This window comes from Macrobrachium nipponense, chromosome 48 (assembly GCF_015104395.2).
Source record: "Macrobrachium nipponense isolate FS-2020 chromosome 48, ASM1510439v2, whole genome shotgun sequence".
Taxonomy (NCBI): Eukaryota; Metazoa; Arthropoda; class Malacostraca; order Decapoda; family Palaemonidae; genus Macrobrachium; species Macrobrachium nipponense.
Genome location: NC_087223.1, coordinates 18,419,557 through 18,436,203, shown reverse-complemented (window position 1 = coordinate 18,436,203; position 16,647 = coordinate 18,419,557). Strand labels below are relative to the sequence as shown.

Genomic DNA, 16,647 nt, shown 5'->3' with positions numbered 1-16,647 from the left:
TCCATGTTGGTGTTAAGGTTTGACAGATTTATTTGCTTCTGTTAAGGGGAAAGTTTCATTTTTAATGGTCTTATTAATTTTCTTCAACATTGTCTTGTGATTGAACTATTACTATGGTTATTTCATCATTTGACAACTCATGGTATGGATTTAGTTATGTAATGCTACTGGTTCTTTTTGAATTTGTATTTTCTTCATTTCTTGAGATTTGCTGCACTGTTTTGTATGTGCAAGTTTTCCTTATGATCAAGTATTGCTTGTGCTTTCAGCTCTAATTTAGCTGCTTTTGCTGTTGTGCCGATTCTTGTAATTGGTATCTTTAATTTTATGTTATATAGCTTGGGAGAACATTCTTTTAATCTTACAAGATATTAATACGTTGATGAATATTAGATTGATGCAGGTCCACAAATTTCATGACTCATTATGTTCTCAAATATTTGCCCAAATTTGGTGAATAACTTTTACTACTGTAAATGTTCATGTCTGGTGGGGCATATACTTCTCTATTCATACCAAAGATTTTTATTTTTTCGGGTAGATTTGGTTCAATGTCCTGTTAATATTTCTGGTAAGCATGGTTAAATTTGTTTGTGAAATTTCAACAGAAGAATTTGGACTGAGGAACAGTGCAAATTTGAATGTCAGAAGGAAGAACAAGGGTTTTTTGAGTAAAAGTATTCATAATTTAACCATTTTATTGATACAAAAGCTATTTTACAGAAGGCATCTGAACAAAAGCAATATATCATATTTGTGTTCTTTAAGGTATATTTACTTATATATTCCCAGAGCCAGTGCTAGTGACGGAAGCACCTGTGTTAGCTGTACAATCCTAGTTAGAATTAGTCTTGCAAGCCATCAGCCAAGACAACATTACGAAGATCTGAACTTATGAAGGTAACCACCAGACCAATTTGCTCCAGTAGACAGCGATGCCATTCAATTTAAACTTGGTCCAAGTCAACAACAATGATGTTATCCCCAGCTCGAGGAGTGTCAACACTAACCTTGCGTGAACAGCAAGATAGGGAATGCCAATTCCACAGTTGATCAGTGAATATGAAATTGATGCCAGTTGGATATTATCATACCAGCTGGGAAAGCTAAATGCCACAGAGACCTGTTTTAATTATGAACTAGGGCAATGCCATCCACTTTGCTACTATCCACCCTACACTAATAATATGAGAACTGCTTCAATCTGCTCGGCTTAGTCCTTCCCTACTATAGTTGAAAGTTCAAACCATACAACTGTAGCAAAATAGAGTTGACTTATAACAGGCTGGACAACAACAGAAGATTAATGAATGGTATTGGATAACTTGGCGAGTAGTAAACTTAGTCCTTAAAATAATCCCATTTCAACCAGAACGAACTATGATGGATAAATGGATGGATTATGAAATTTAGGGACAAGCCCATGCACTGGAACCTATTTTGGTCATTCAGCGCCATGACCGCAGCCAGTAATGAAATAAGGAGCCGAAGAATAAAAGTAAATTAAATGCTTTTCCAGGAGAGCATTTTAATTTACTATCTTTCTTCGACGCCTTGTTTCATTACTGGCTGTAGGTGGGGTTGTGAGGATATATGCCTTCTTACCTATCATAATATACAGTAATTCATTTCTCCTTGAAATGGGATTATTTTAAAGGCCAAGTTTACAACTTTGAGTATCAATAAATGTGGTTCAATCTCTACGATTTCCAGTCAGCTTCAGCTTGACTGCAATTCTACTTTATGAATAAAGTTTCTAAAACTACCAATTTGTAAGTATCAATTTCTACAGGAGCAGTGTCTCTTGCTCAAAGAACACAAATCTAACAATGTATCAAAATAACCTAGAACATATTTGGCAGTCAAACATTTACAAACAACATAAATTACAAATGCACAACAAACGTGTCAATCCACATCTACATTATAAAGTTATTCAATGTCTTGTCTTATACATACAAAAACCTACTCACAAATACATTGCAGTTGAAAATATAAAAATATGCCTTGGTATAAAATTTACTGGAAAAATATTGATTTCACTGGAAAAGTATTTTTATCAATAAAATATATTCTGCTGTAAAAATAATGCATTTATGATTTAACCAACAAATCGCTTCTGAAAAGCTGGGTAAAGCCTAAATCAAGTTAACATTTGTTAAAAAGATCTTTTCCTGATACATTATGGAAGCTCGGCATGCTGTGTTAATACAAACATATTTGTTCTTTGTATCGAGGACAAAATATAATTTTGTGCTGAACTCTTAACATTTTGTGTAGCATTCTTCTTTGGTATACAACACTATTCTAAAGCAATTACACAATCAGATCTTTCAAGCAACTACGTTAACAATATAAAGCAATTTAAACCTATACCTTAAACTTATTATACCTTAAAACTAGATCAATGTCATCGTATTGATTTAGTAATCATGATGAACTCTTGATCACATTTCTCTCTTGCGATTCTCATATATTGTAACAATAAAACTTGCTGGAAAAAAAAACCTGTGAAGAATCAATGGCACTTAAAGCATAGGAAAGCAAGCAAAAGCATCAACAGCTGCATTTGAGTTATGCAAACCTCTTAGGCAACAAGTATTAAATGAAAAAGTCTAAATGATATCATGGCATCCTTCTGATATGAAATTAGTAAACTTAAATAAACTTATGGGTAAAATAGAGTGAAAATTTTCTAAGATGCCTAGTTTCTTATTTCTACATGTTAAAAGATGAAAGCCTTCAAAAATATTGAACCTACGTCTAGTAATGTTCTTGTGAAACAAGAAAGCAAAAATTCAATGACTTAAATTTGTCAACAGCACAAACTGAATACAGGCAGTCCCCAGGTTAAAACGGGTTCGGCTTACGACGTTCCGAGGTTAAGGCGCTTCTCAATTATATTCATCAGAAATTATTTCCAGAGTTACGTCGCCTACAATGCTGATCTGGCAGATAAAATATGACACCAAAAATGCAAAATAATCAATATTTGAAGGGTTTTTTTTATGAAAAATGCAATAAGAATGCAGTTTACATAGTTTTCAATGCACCAAAAGCATTAAAAGTAAGGTTTTCTTAGGATTTTTTACGATGTTCTGGCTTACGACGCGTCTCAAGAACGGAACCCCCGTTGTAACCCGGGGACTGCCTTAGTATACAATTCAAGTTTTAATTAAACTTGGAAATGTTACACTTTCAACAAACATGAAGGCAGTATATTACTAAAAGTTTGTGTGTTCATATTACAAAATTTGTTTAGATCTGTGTGTTTTTGGAACAAAACCTCTTGGACACAAAATGATTCGGTTTTTCACGGGAAACCGTGACTATACAAGCTACAGGAAATAAGAATAAAACATAACTACTATACCCTGTCAATTATATAACAAACTGATCTACAGCGAGACACAGAAATGTACGGTAAGTGAAGTGGTTTTGCTTTTGTTTAAAGTCTTATGGTAATTATAATCTGCTACAGATATTCCTATTCAAAAAACAATTTCAGTGATGGGTCTTCATGTGTTACATATTCTTGCAACACTACAAATAACAGAAACGATAAACTGTGTTGAAATTAAAATGGCAACCACGCCTGTCATTTAAAGTTCTTAGTCTAATGTGTTTTTGACCATAGATAAACTACTCTATATAAGCTACTGTACAGCTGTCCAAATACATATAACACTATATCTACTGTATCTTTAAATATATATATTACTGATAAAGTCTGATTTTTAAAGCATCAAAATATATTATGTAGTAATATTTGTAGGCCTTACACCATGACTTGTGCTACAATTATGATTCATCACGATCAACATTACATATACATTCATTACCATAAATTTAATGCATGAATAAAAATGAGTGAAATCACCAAAAATACAATACACACAGTGTCGTGGCATCCACTAAGTTTCTCATATCTATAATTACAGACCTGTAAATATGTACCCTTTTGCTGATCTTTCCCAGTGGATTGTTTTAGTTACTACAAAGTTTAAATGCAGACTACAGTAACAAGTGCACTTTGGATAATTGGTCAGGCTACATAGAATGTTGCTTATATAGGAACACATTTTTCCTCTTACTAGTACTATAAAGTCGATACTACTTATAGTAAATATGATAAAGAAATTGCAAGTTTAAACAGACATAATACAGTCAAGTGTCTATTAACTTCTTACTTTCACTTTTCTTGAATAGTAATTTTGGATATACTTTCTACTGAAAGCTTTGATTACAAAATGAGGAACTATACTTATAGAAACTCTCCCTTCTCTTGTGTATTAGTGGTAACCTAACTTTCTAGTAGAGCGGGTTCAATTTTGATCTAAAATTAGAGTATTTCTGCAGTGAACCGTTCAAGATTTCAGGTTTTCAATGAAGAGTATTAAAAAAATTTTTGAGGAAATAGAGGAGTCATAACAAAAATGACTGGTTTTGGATTTGTTCATCATAATTAACTATTGGAAATGTGCCCACCAGATCCTGAAAACATTTAATCATATCAAACTACCCCACTAAGACACAACAAATGCTTGAAAAAGACCTTTAGATATTTACATCTTACAATACTGAGGACACTACCCAACTATACAAAACAAGAACCACCAGCCCCCCAAACACATTAATCCTAGGTGAACATATAGCTTTCTCCAGTGTGCATATTAACCCCTTCCGGATAATTTGTAAACTTTCCATATACCTTTTAGATTACTCTAATGTTTGTTTGTATGGTGTTTTTACGTTGCATGGAACCAGTGGTTATTCAGCAACGGGACCAACAACTTTGCGCGACTTCCAAACCACGTCGTAAGTAAACTTCTATCACCAAGATTACTCTAATGCAGACATATTATTGCCTCAAATACATACATCAATCAATGTAGGGTTGAAATTGAAATATACTCATGACAATGTTGAACAGATTTCTGCTCACCACAATTCTGCATATATTTACAATACACAACAAAACCTCAATTCAACAACTTAAAATACAGTACAAAATGAATATTAAACCTTCACATAAACTCACTTTTAACATTAAAACCCTTACAAAAACCCAGAAGAGAAATCTACAATTGACAATAATGCTGTAGGGACACTTTCTACCCTACTTCTGTATAATCCAAAGTAGATATCTAGTCTTCAATATTTCTTTCACACAACCAACACGTCACAATCTATAATTTGAAACATTTGCCCTATCGAGTCAAATTTTTCAATTTAAGAGAGCAGATAGGTAGGTACCACATCCAAAATCTTGAGAGTATGAGACTAGTAGTCTACACAACCATCTGCTTCACCAAAATAATTACCATGTAACAAGCTGCACAATTAATAGCCATCCCCAAGATGGCAAGAGAAACATTTCTTGCCAAAACCAAACTGGAATTGAATAGCAACATTTTGAGATTCATAGCTATGATATTATCTATATCAAGCAAAGTTTAGCTAACATTACCAGATTCTCTCATCACAACAGATCTATAGCAGTAATATCAAGCTTACACTTAAAAACGAGTTTTTTCAGATCTACATAAGTGAAACAAAAACTTGACCACTTAAGGAAAATGTGTTACGGTACAATATATTAAAATATATAAAATATGTATTTACACAAAAGTTTTATGAACTATATCTGTAAAAGAAATTGTACGCATTAAACAAATGAGAATTATTTACACGTAAATATATCAGAAATACTGTAAAAGGATCCTCCACACAGAAAACAATTACGCAAAATCAAAAAGCAGTTAGGCAACAGTCTGTTTTACGCAACGTGCACTAATGTTAGTTTCTTTTAAGAATGAAAGAAATAAGCACATAATAACAGGAACTTGTTAGTAGCCGTAAAAGAAAAATCTAAGGCCACTGCACAGCAATCACCTCACAGCAATGGACTACACAACCACTACAAAAGAAATTAAATAAATTCTTTCAGAAACTGCATCTCACAAGGAAAATTTATGCAGGTCTACTGAAAATGTCAGTGAGATAATATATCAATAGAGATAAAATATCAATACAGTGTGTCTAACATGAAAAATATCAACAATATATGTTTCCTTTCTCAAATATCAACACAATTAAAAATAAATGCAACATGCTCACAGGGCAAAATATGAATGCTTTTCCATTTTGCTAAGGTGGATAAGATGGGGTATTTTAAAGATTTATCATACAGCATCTAGTCAGGGAGTACCTTCTCAGTTTCTCACTATTGCAGCATTTCTCACTTGTAAAAAAAAATATGGCTATCAGCCTTTTACTTTTTAATTACTTCACACTTTATCTCTAACTACTTCATTATCTAGCATCTATCAACTTTACACTAGGCCTCTTTTTGCCCATCAATTAAGAAGTCTTCCCGTTCAGACTAGCCCTTGTGTATTAAGAAACGCAACTCAAGTATCCTTAAGCAATTACAATATCAACAATAACCTTCTCTAGCCTATGCTACAAAGAAAAAGGAAAGGGGAAACAAGCTAAACTTTGAGATAAAGGAAACCAAAGATAAAAATGGAGGAGCATGTTATCAGGATAAACCTACTGGACTTCGTTTTGGACGTAACAAAGATCTCTTGAAGTGTGTGCGTAAAAACTTCTCCACTAAGGTTACAATGATAACACTGGTGATATAAAACTAAAAGCACGTTTGGAAGTTGTGTGGGTCCTGAACTATGAGTGCACATTATATACTCTACTTGTGATGGCACAAAACGACCCCGAGTGCATTAGTAAATCATGAATTAAAAGACTTTAAAACTGCCCAAACAGGTGCAAGTAGAGTAATGGAAAAATAACAATTCAAAGGGATTCCAATTAAGGTTTTAAAAGCCTCAAAAACATTTACAATTGCATCCAGAGTAAAAAAAAAATACTGAGAAAGAAAACGAATCATCAACGGCTTTAAAAACTTAAACATTGGTTGCTAATTCTCCCAAACTTACCAAGTTTCAAACCAGTCCGAGAAGAGGCTTTATTAGGCTCAGAGGTCCGGATAAACTAATCTTTTACAATAATAATAACACCAACTAAGGTTCAAGCATTACTTTCCTTCATGCAGTATCACCCCAACTCTTACCCAGGTTTAAGTAGGTTACTGACTAAAGTAACCTACCAGACATTAAAAAAAATATTGTCCTCTTTACAAACGCATCACTTTCCAGTTATTGAATACTTTCACACACACACAGACACCATGCAGATACAAACAAGAAAATGTAAATATATAATAATGGTATACCACAGATGTTTTATTTGTTGGAGGTTGGTTAGTCAGATCTGAAACATGTAACTACACCACATGTCAAGGCGTCTACACAAACCAAGTCTGGGAATATAAACATTAAATTCACGAGAATTGGAAGCAACACTCGCTTGAAAATTGTACTTTCTGTGTAACAGATTAATTATTAGTTATTTGCACAGATATGAAAACAAAATAATTAATAAATAAGGTATCAAATACTTATCTGATGGCAATATATTTTATACTGGCTACTGTGTCATAATAAATCTAAAATTCTAAAAGATTCATTCCATTAATGGTAAATCAAATTTAGATATCTGATATTAGCCCACTATTCACGACAAAAATCTGAACTTTCAAACGGACGGAATGAAATGCAGATAAGACACAGTGATAAATTACCATACTTATAATATTCTGACTAAATTCATCAGTATAACTCTCATCAGAATGACACATTCATCATTATCATCAAGTCAATCATTTATTGCCTGAACTAAAATCTGGTCTGTTTCACCCATACATCATTACCTTAAAAAAGTGATATAGGTCAGATAATAAATAGGAAATACCATGTCAGTATAAATGTAAGTCAGGATGACTTGGCAGTCTCTCAGACAAAAATTTACGCCTACACTACCCAAATGTAAACTTGGTTTTGACAAAAATCCCAAATGACAAAAATCACAAATCCCAAAGCACTCTTCTCTAAATGCTTTTAAAATTTCCTTGAATCTTTCTTTTTTTTTTCCTTGCCGAGCCACAATCATAAATCCAGTACCAAAACTGTTACTTTACAGATCCGAGATCAACTACTTTTATAAGCAATCCTTCGTAGCCAATACTCTATTTATAGCTATCTATTACAAATAAAAACTTGGTTGTGTAACTTCTTCCTTATAAGAACAAAGTCCTTGGTACACGTTGGTGTGGTGAAATCACTCCAAAACAGAAAAAGGACGAGAGTAGAGAGAACCACGCATGTCTAATTTCTGCAAGATGAGTAAAAAGAGACTGAGTACCAGGTATAACTTTGTATACTGTAAAAATCTTTTCTTGTTTACTGACAAAGTTTACTGATAATGAAACAATTAAGAGTGAAATAAAAGTTTCTATCAAGCAGTAAACAGTACTCCAATGAGTTTTCTGTTCACTTCATATAGATTTTGTGGTATTTACTATTAGAGCTAAATTTTTTCTAACTTGAAAATTACTTAGAAATACAATTACCTGCTAACATTACAATTTATTAAAAATAAATATCAAGTTAATTAATCTTTAAGTAATTCTTCCTAGGCATACAAAACAGAGCCTTTTATGTAGTATTCCTCAGTGTGAGTTGCAAACAGTTGTAGAAACCTGGTTATAAGGTGGTTTTATTCAAGGAAGTTGGGTAAATGTGGGGCGACCCCCTCACTTGGACTTATTCAGAACTTACCAGACACAGCCCAAGAGCCTGCACAATCTAGTGCTGCGGATTCTCATAATAATAAGAGGTATAGTAAAATACAACAGAGACCTGCTGTGCTAACCCCATCTGCACGTGCACGATATCAATGAGAGGATAGTGCCAACTCTACTCTGTATACCTCTGCAGAAGTACAGGAGAGAGTTCGGGACAGTTCCCTGGTCTAATAAGAAAGAGAGACATGAGGTCCTGAGCACGCTAAGGAACTCCCAAGTCAAACCAGTCTACAGCAAACATCTAACCTGCAGGCAAGCGAACTCTGCCACCAACCCTTGAAGAAGGAAGGCACTTACTCGAAGCCTGACACGACTTCTTTGCTTTTCTAGAGGAAGAAGGGGAAGAGGAGATGGAGAAGATTATATATCTTACTCCATTTGTAAGTCTTGCTCTTCTCAACTACAACAGAGCTGGTTCAGGATGGAATTGACAATGATATTGTCGCATGCCTGTTTTTGATAATGCAGGTGTATCTCCCAAAGGCAGGACAACTACTTACTACAGGAGTCTCAATTACATTGAGATCCTAAAGCAGGGATCGCAAAAGCAGTAACAGGAACAGTGGATCACTTAGCTGTGGCCAAGTGATGAAAAAAAAAAAAAAAAGATTGTGGAAGACAGGCAAATGCTTTTTGGTCACAGTTTTTGATAAACTTAATCCATTGCAAAGGAGACCACCCAGCAAACTCCTCACCACAGGGATAATCAGGGTGGCAGGACCTAACCCCGCAGGATGAACAAAGTCCATGGGAGATACACAAACACAAGAGGAAAGAGTGGCAACATACTTGCTCATGTCATTAGCCTCCACAATAAGTGCACAAACACAGACATATACACCAACAGAAAAAGCAACTTCAATAAGACAGCTAGGAGAGAGCAGCACATAAATCTGTACCCTTGAATAGGCAAAAGAAAGAGATGGGTTATGGCTGCCAAATAAGGATTTTAGAGGCAATAATTCACCCACTAACTACAATTAAAAACTTTGTTACCAAGTTCAACAACAGTTTATAGCCCACATTAACGAAATCTACTTAAAATGCAATGATTTATATTTCTGTTTGAACAAATATTTAGTTACTCTGATGTTCTTACCAGAAAAGTTCACATTGCTAAGAATGTTTAGTGAAGCATATAACAATGGATAATAAAATGCACCATACAAAGATTCTACAAGCTATAGGCTCTGATGGGTTAATAACAGAAAAATATCAATCCTTTTCAGTAAATTGAGAAGCAAATATTTACAATTGTATAATAACATTTTAATATAAAAAAAAAACCAGGAGGACAATGTTAAAATTTGATGGAAGTTAAATTAAAATCACACCTCTCCTAATATTCATACTGTAGTTTCCTGAACAATTTTAGCTGGTTTGCTCGGAGAAAGAGGAACGGCAGCTTCGTCGTCATCGTCTAAACTGCGCAGACTACCTCGCAAACTTCCATTGGCTATTGTAGTTCCATTGATGGGGACTGTTCTTCCACCCTTCCTCGGCAGCATGGCCGGAAAAATAGACACAGAGAAATATATCATGAGACACACCCACGAAGAGCTCATCTTTATCCAGACGGCGGACCAGGAACGACCAAACGTCATGAGCTGCGCAAACTGTGGGGTGTACCAAGCAGTCAAGCTCATCATCATATACATAGTTGCCAAACCTAACATGACATGGAAAAGAGAATAGCTGTAAGCCAAGCCGTTAGCTTCGTTTCGAATGACTCTCTGTCCTCCAATGTCTTCAACTTTATGACGGTGAACTGTCTGTCTGCTTGGACAGCTTGGGAATTCTATAGCCTGGCAACTGTCTGTTGATGATGTTCCAACTGCAGAATACATAACCGTTGTGAACGTAATGACAAAACTCACGTACGGCATTATTGTATCAGCTTTAGTTTCTTCGTCGTCGTCAGGTCCACAATAATACTGTTGTTCTGTTGTGAGGATTCTGGAACTGGTGTGAAATCCTGGCCCAATCCAAATGTTGCGGCTATCTGGTTTTTGGTATTTGCGGGGTGCACTTCCTATTGCGGTCCAGGTGAGATATATTACGTACATTGAGACAAGCGACGAGTGCAGAAGACGTAGGCGAATATCCTTTGGACCTAGAGAAGTTAAGCAAAGTTAATGCAAGGAAACTTCCGATGAAATTTCATACATGAGCTTTGGATAGACTTTTTGTGATTCTGCTATTCAATTTCACAAAAGCAATACAAGAAACAATTAAATTACTAGAAGAAAGAACCAAATTATTCCAAGCAATTACGTACAAGACAAAAGGTAGACAGGGCAAACTATCAACTGATACTATCTTGCATTAACACATGATTTATGGTTATACACACTTCAATCCATATAGATATAGTTTATCTAAAAATACTAATACTGATAAGCATAAAGATCTTAAAACATAAAAGCAAGGGTACTTGGTTTCAATTCAATTCAAAACTATTTTAAGAAGATTTATCTCAGCTGGCAACTAGTAGAGAGTATTCCTGTTGGCTTAAACATTATTCCCTCTTTCTTTGCTTAATGTAGAGACCTAATATTACCAGTGAGACTCTCATAAGAATTGCCAGAAGGCTCTATTCTTAAATGTGAGTGATAACTGGAGCTGATGTTTACAAAATTTGGCAGCTAGGTGGGAACATAGCAAGGGGAATGAAAACAACTTTTTGCAATACAAAACTAGTTTTTTCATACAAACATATAACTCATATATACTTCTGAAGAAGCAGTTTATGGTGAAACAAGCAACCTCGTGTGAATACATTTTTAAACAATCATTGAGAACGTTGAAACAGTACTCTTACTAATGATATATAATTAGACAAGAAAATAACATCAGATGTTTCTAATTTCCAAAATTACTTAAATCAGTTGCTTATTTGGTTCTGTTAAAACCATACATATTATCTCAAACTGCTTTTGCCTCTGAACAACCAGTAGTATAATGTTCATGTAAAATACAGGTTAGAATTTGTATAATTCGCATACATGTAACTATGTAATGCCCCCAAACAACGTACGTATGTAATATATCAACATTAACTGAATAAAGTACAGTATTCCATACCCTGTTTTACAACTGCAACAATCGAGACCAGCACACAGGCTGCAGTGTTAATAAGAATGAACCATCTATTTCGATCGCATCCCTCGTCAGCAGCAAAATAATAGTAGAGGAGAATGACGGCACAGGCGCAGATACTGTATGCAACTATTGACACAGTCAGCGCCACATCTGTAGAGACAAAAATGACATCTTCAGCATTATAGTCCTCCCCACTAACTTACATGATTTTACTTGGTAATAATAAAGTGCCAACGTCCTGAAACAATTCGTGAAGAAAAATCTGAAACAATTCGTGAAGAAAAATCTATCTTAAAATATTAAACACATTATGCAATATTGAGGATGCCAGCTTTAGACAAAACTACCAGCATGACTATGAAAAGTTATGATGTGATTAAGATGAAACCTCTAACAGGCAAATAAAATTTTGATGGCAAATGTCATTAACACCAAAATTGTTTTCTTATGAAAATATATGAAATGAACACCTCACCATGGTAAGGTATTATCTTCAAAACACTTGATTGCAACAGTAAATTATTCAAGATATAAAGCTTAACCTGCAGCAAATGTAGTTATTAACCAACTTGACACATTTTTAAAGCATGTACGTACTGCATGTGTCCCTTTTAAAAAAAGGGATAAGCAAAAAATTCTAAAATTAATTTCCTTGTCAGATAATATGCTAAAAGTAGCATTGAATAAACAACAATTAGTACACCAAGAACACTACAATACACTAAAATAAACACTTACTACTAAGACTGCCCACATCAGAATATACACCCGATAATATAGTGTTTACCTGATCACCAAAGTGAGATTGTAGCTAAAGCTCTTTTTGAACACACAGCATGAACAGTGACCCTGAAGTGTGTGTTATTCTATTCCTGAAGTCTGTTACACTGGCTTCAAGGATCTGCACCACAATGAAGGATTAAAATTGCAACAATACAAAGCTGAAGACAATTCAGAGACAGGTGATAAAAAACACAAGGAATGGGTGAAAAATATGCGGTAGAGAGAGTTGCCTACGAAAGCAGTTTATATGAAGAGTTAAGTAAATAAATAAATACAAAATAACTTGACACTTACAGCCATACCAAAAGCACCGTGATCCACCATTATCCACCCTGGCAGCGATTTTGTCGGTCCACGAATGGTACAGAAACACAAGAAGTAATAACTGTATCACTATGAAGAGAGCTGCTCCAGCCATCGCTGTATACATCCAGACTGGGTTTGGAAACATAATAAGGAATTAGAATCCAAATAAATGTAATAAAACTGGGAAAATAAAACTAATTTCCACTAATCTCACTGTTACAAAAGATATCTCATGTATTAACCAGTACGGACTTCTAAAAACCACTGCATCTTGCAATATAAGCAGCAATGTGTTACAATATGTATATCAATGGAAAAGGCCCTTGACAATTTTAAGAAGCAGGATATTAACCCTGAAACGACTGATCTACAACTAAACTACCAGGTTTCTTCAATCTTCCAATCTACAATGAATAGAATGCTTGCTATTTATGAAAAATCTATCACTCAAATAAGGAGCTGTTTACTGGATAACAGTAAATCATGAGGATTATTCTATACTACCTCTACCACGGCAATCAAAGTGGATTTTAATTATAAAGGCTCTTCGCAAAAATAATAAAGAGTAAATTTTAAATTTCCTTCGTCTACAGTTGCAACTCTTTATGCACAGTACATGCAAGTCCTCTCACATACAGGATATCTAATGGAAAAGGCTAAGTATCAGAAGAATTTTTACTACACTGACCTTTCTTCGAAAAATAACAACTTACGTTCAACCCTTTATGTTTGGGACTGCAAAAATTTCAAGTTTCCCAAATTAGTTACGTCATGTGACTTTGTCAGAAATCATGATTTTTTTTTAAAGAACAAAACTGATTTTTCCATATAAACCTATCACTTATATTTAACAAACATTCATAGTCTAAATTTCCAAGACAGTTGTTGATGTAACAGAGAAAAAGTGGTAGAAGTAGACAGTGGACCCCCAGTATTCGCTTTCTTAGCTTTGTGGATTTCTCTATGGACCATACCTACCCATTATTCAAATGAAATTCGCGAATTCGCTGTATTTTTTCTATGAAAAATATCCACAAATTCTTGTTTATTTTTTATCAATTTCATCATAAAAATGATATTGTTATAATACAATAAAGTTTGTTCATACTTACCTGGCAGATATATATATAGCTGTATTTCTAACGAAGTCCGACAGAAATTCAAAACTCCCGGCACACGCAGTGGGTCGGCCCAGGTGGTTTTAGTACCCATTCCCGCCGCTGGGAGGCGGGAGTCAGGAACCATTCCCATTTTCTATCCAGATTTTCTATTCCACTGTCTCCTGAGGGGAGGTGGGTGGGTACTTGATTATATATATCTGCCAGGTAAGTATGAACAAACTTTATTGTATCTTAACAATATCATTTTTGTTCATGAAACTTACCCAGCAGATTTATATATAGCTGAATCCCACCTTTGGAGGTGGGAGGGACAGAAAAGGATTTTAGGAAACACATTGCGTGCAGATGATTGACATCTTGGTTCCTTACCTGTTAGCATAGCTGACTTTCGTGATTATTGTCACCCAAGTCTGCTACTGCTTTACTAGAGTCTCCAGCAAGGTAGTGACCTATGTAGCTGGCGAGTTCTAGATGATCTGTCAACGGGAGCGTGACCACAATGTGACTAGACCATATTGACCATACCATGAGGGCTAAGAAGTAATATATATCACCACCTGACCAACCTAGCCAAGTTAAGGATATCTAACTAAGGCTTAAGGATTGAGAAGACGCCACTGGCGGTCGACCCAATAAAACATAATTAACAACTCTTCCTAACCTATTTTCTATAGGATAGGATGAGTGATACTTCTTGCCCCCAAGATTGTGTCTGTAGACACGTATGGCCCCAGCGAGCAGCAAATCTTAAATGATCGTCTTCACATCCCGCAGGTCGTTGTGAAATGAACACAAAGTTGCTTCGCTAAAACGTGGCACGCAGGATGATACTGATTGCCATGCTCTGTTGAAATGCTTCCGAGGCCGCGCCCTCACCTCGTGAAACATTCAGTTAAAAGATTTCAAATCTTTGTCCAAACATGACGAATGAGCTTCTTTAAAAAGAACTCATCAACATAACGTCAGGGTGTTCTTCGACCTGGGCAAGTCTGGTCTTTTTACGAAACACCGCAGATTGTCCGAAGGACCTCCACTTTCTTTAGTTTTAACTAGATAAAACTTGAGGGCCCTGACAGGTCACAGGACTCTCTCTGTTTCTTGCCTAATCATCCATAGCACCCCTTGATTTCCAAGCTTCTGGGCCAAGGATTAAACAGGTTTTCATTCTTTGTAAAAACAAAAGGCTTAGAGAACACACCGCATTATGTCCTCTAAAGCCAAAACCTCTGATGATGTATAAACACCTCACTAACCCTCTTTGTCTTATCTAGAGTGTTAGAATTTGGTCACATGCAAAAGTTACACAGGAAATATTCTACAATTTCGAGATTTCCACAGACCTCATAGATCGTAAAGGGCTTTGTTGTTTGACAGATCCAAATATCTGAGCGTAAAGGCCGCCAACAACCTACTTCCGTATTCTACAATAGTTGAGACTGCTAGTACATCCCATTCTTCCAACGGAAAGGGAAGATGGTAATGTAATTCACAAAGGTCGAGGTGGAGGAAAAACCATTCTTCTGCCTATCTCCAGAAACGGCCTATTCCGATTGGTACACTGCAAGATAGGCAGAACTGCCTTTATCTTGGTAATGACACTAGCCATTAGTCTTGAAAAACCTCTTATCTGGTCACTTTCTTGACAGTCTGAATGCAGTCAGACTCAGAGCCGAACGGTTTAGAGATACCTCTCGAAGTGAGGCTATTAGAGTAGCCCACGACTTTTGACATACTTCTAAGGAAAGCATACTCAGACGTCAGTAGTTGCTGCCGTCGATAGAGAAGCTTTGCACGGACTTCCTTCAATCGTGCAGCTAACCTCTGGAGGATCGATACATTCCGTGCCCGTGGCCCATCAATGGCTCTCTCTTCTTGAGATGTGAGAGAGCTGTGGAAATGTCAGAGTTGATCTGAACCACTCGGCCAAAACTCATTCTTCGAGGAACTGGAGAGTCAGCCAAATTGCTTCCAATTCTTTTAGATTATGTGGCAGGACCTCTGAACCTCTGTCAGATGCCTGGCACCATCTTGCTATCACCTGAGGTGATCATTGAACTACTGAGAGATGTTCAGAATCATTACTCGATCTTTGATGTTACTTCAGTTTTCCGGAAGTACAAAACTGTAGAGGTCTGAATTGCAGTCCTTTCAGAGAAAAGAAGCTTCTTCAGCGAGAAATGGTCCCCAGCAGATTCATCCATTACCTCTCTTAAGCTGCTTTCCTTCCCTAAGAAGGCTGCGCTCTTCATAATTAGGAGAGCATTATTATAATGCTATGCTGCGGTAAACTCGTTTACAGAATTCTGTTACAGTGCAGTAAACAGCACCAAAAAGTTCTAATAGATATCTCTGTTAAAAATTGTTTCGCAAACGAAGGCAATGTTTATTCAATGCATGTTAGAATCTCCCTCAATCCTAGGCAAAGTCCGTGATTGTAGGGCAGAGATACGGTTCGTCAATCAATCCCGCGGGAGACGAGAGACTGAAACGAACCGCGCATAACAGCAAGCTAGGCTGATACTGAGTTGGTGTACCGTCAGTTACAGCAGCTTACGTTCACCTTCTTCTGCAGTATTATGCCTGAGTTGCCAGCTACTCCATATTACGAAG

At 35.8% G+C, this 16,647-nt stretch overlaps 1 protein-coding gene across 1 annotated transcript in view; it reads right to left on the bottom strand.

Moving 5' to 3' along the window:
* Nucleotides 1-684: 684 nt before the first annotated feature.
* The window catches only part of LOC135205068 (serine incorporator 1-like), a 57,430-nt gene continuing 41,467 nt past the window's right edge, over nt 685-16,647 (bottom strand). Inside the window, exons 5-7 of the mRNA XM_064235344.1 lie at nt 12,905-13,045; nt 11,810-11,977; nt 685-10,838 (exon numbers count right to left, since the gene is read on the bottom strand). Of these exons, the coding sequence (XP_064091414.1) occupies nt 10,072-10,838; nt 11,810-11,977; nt 12,905-13,045 (1,076 nt within the window). The 3' untranslated portion in view covers nt 685-10,071. The remainder of the gene's footprint in view (nt 10,839-11,809; nt 11,978-12,904; nt 13,046-16,647) is intronic.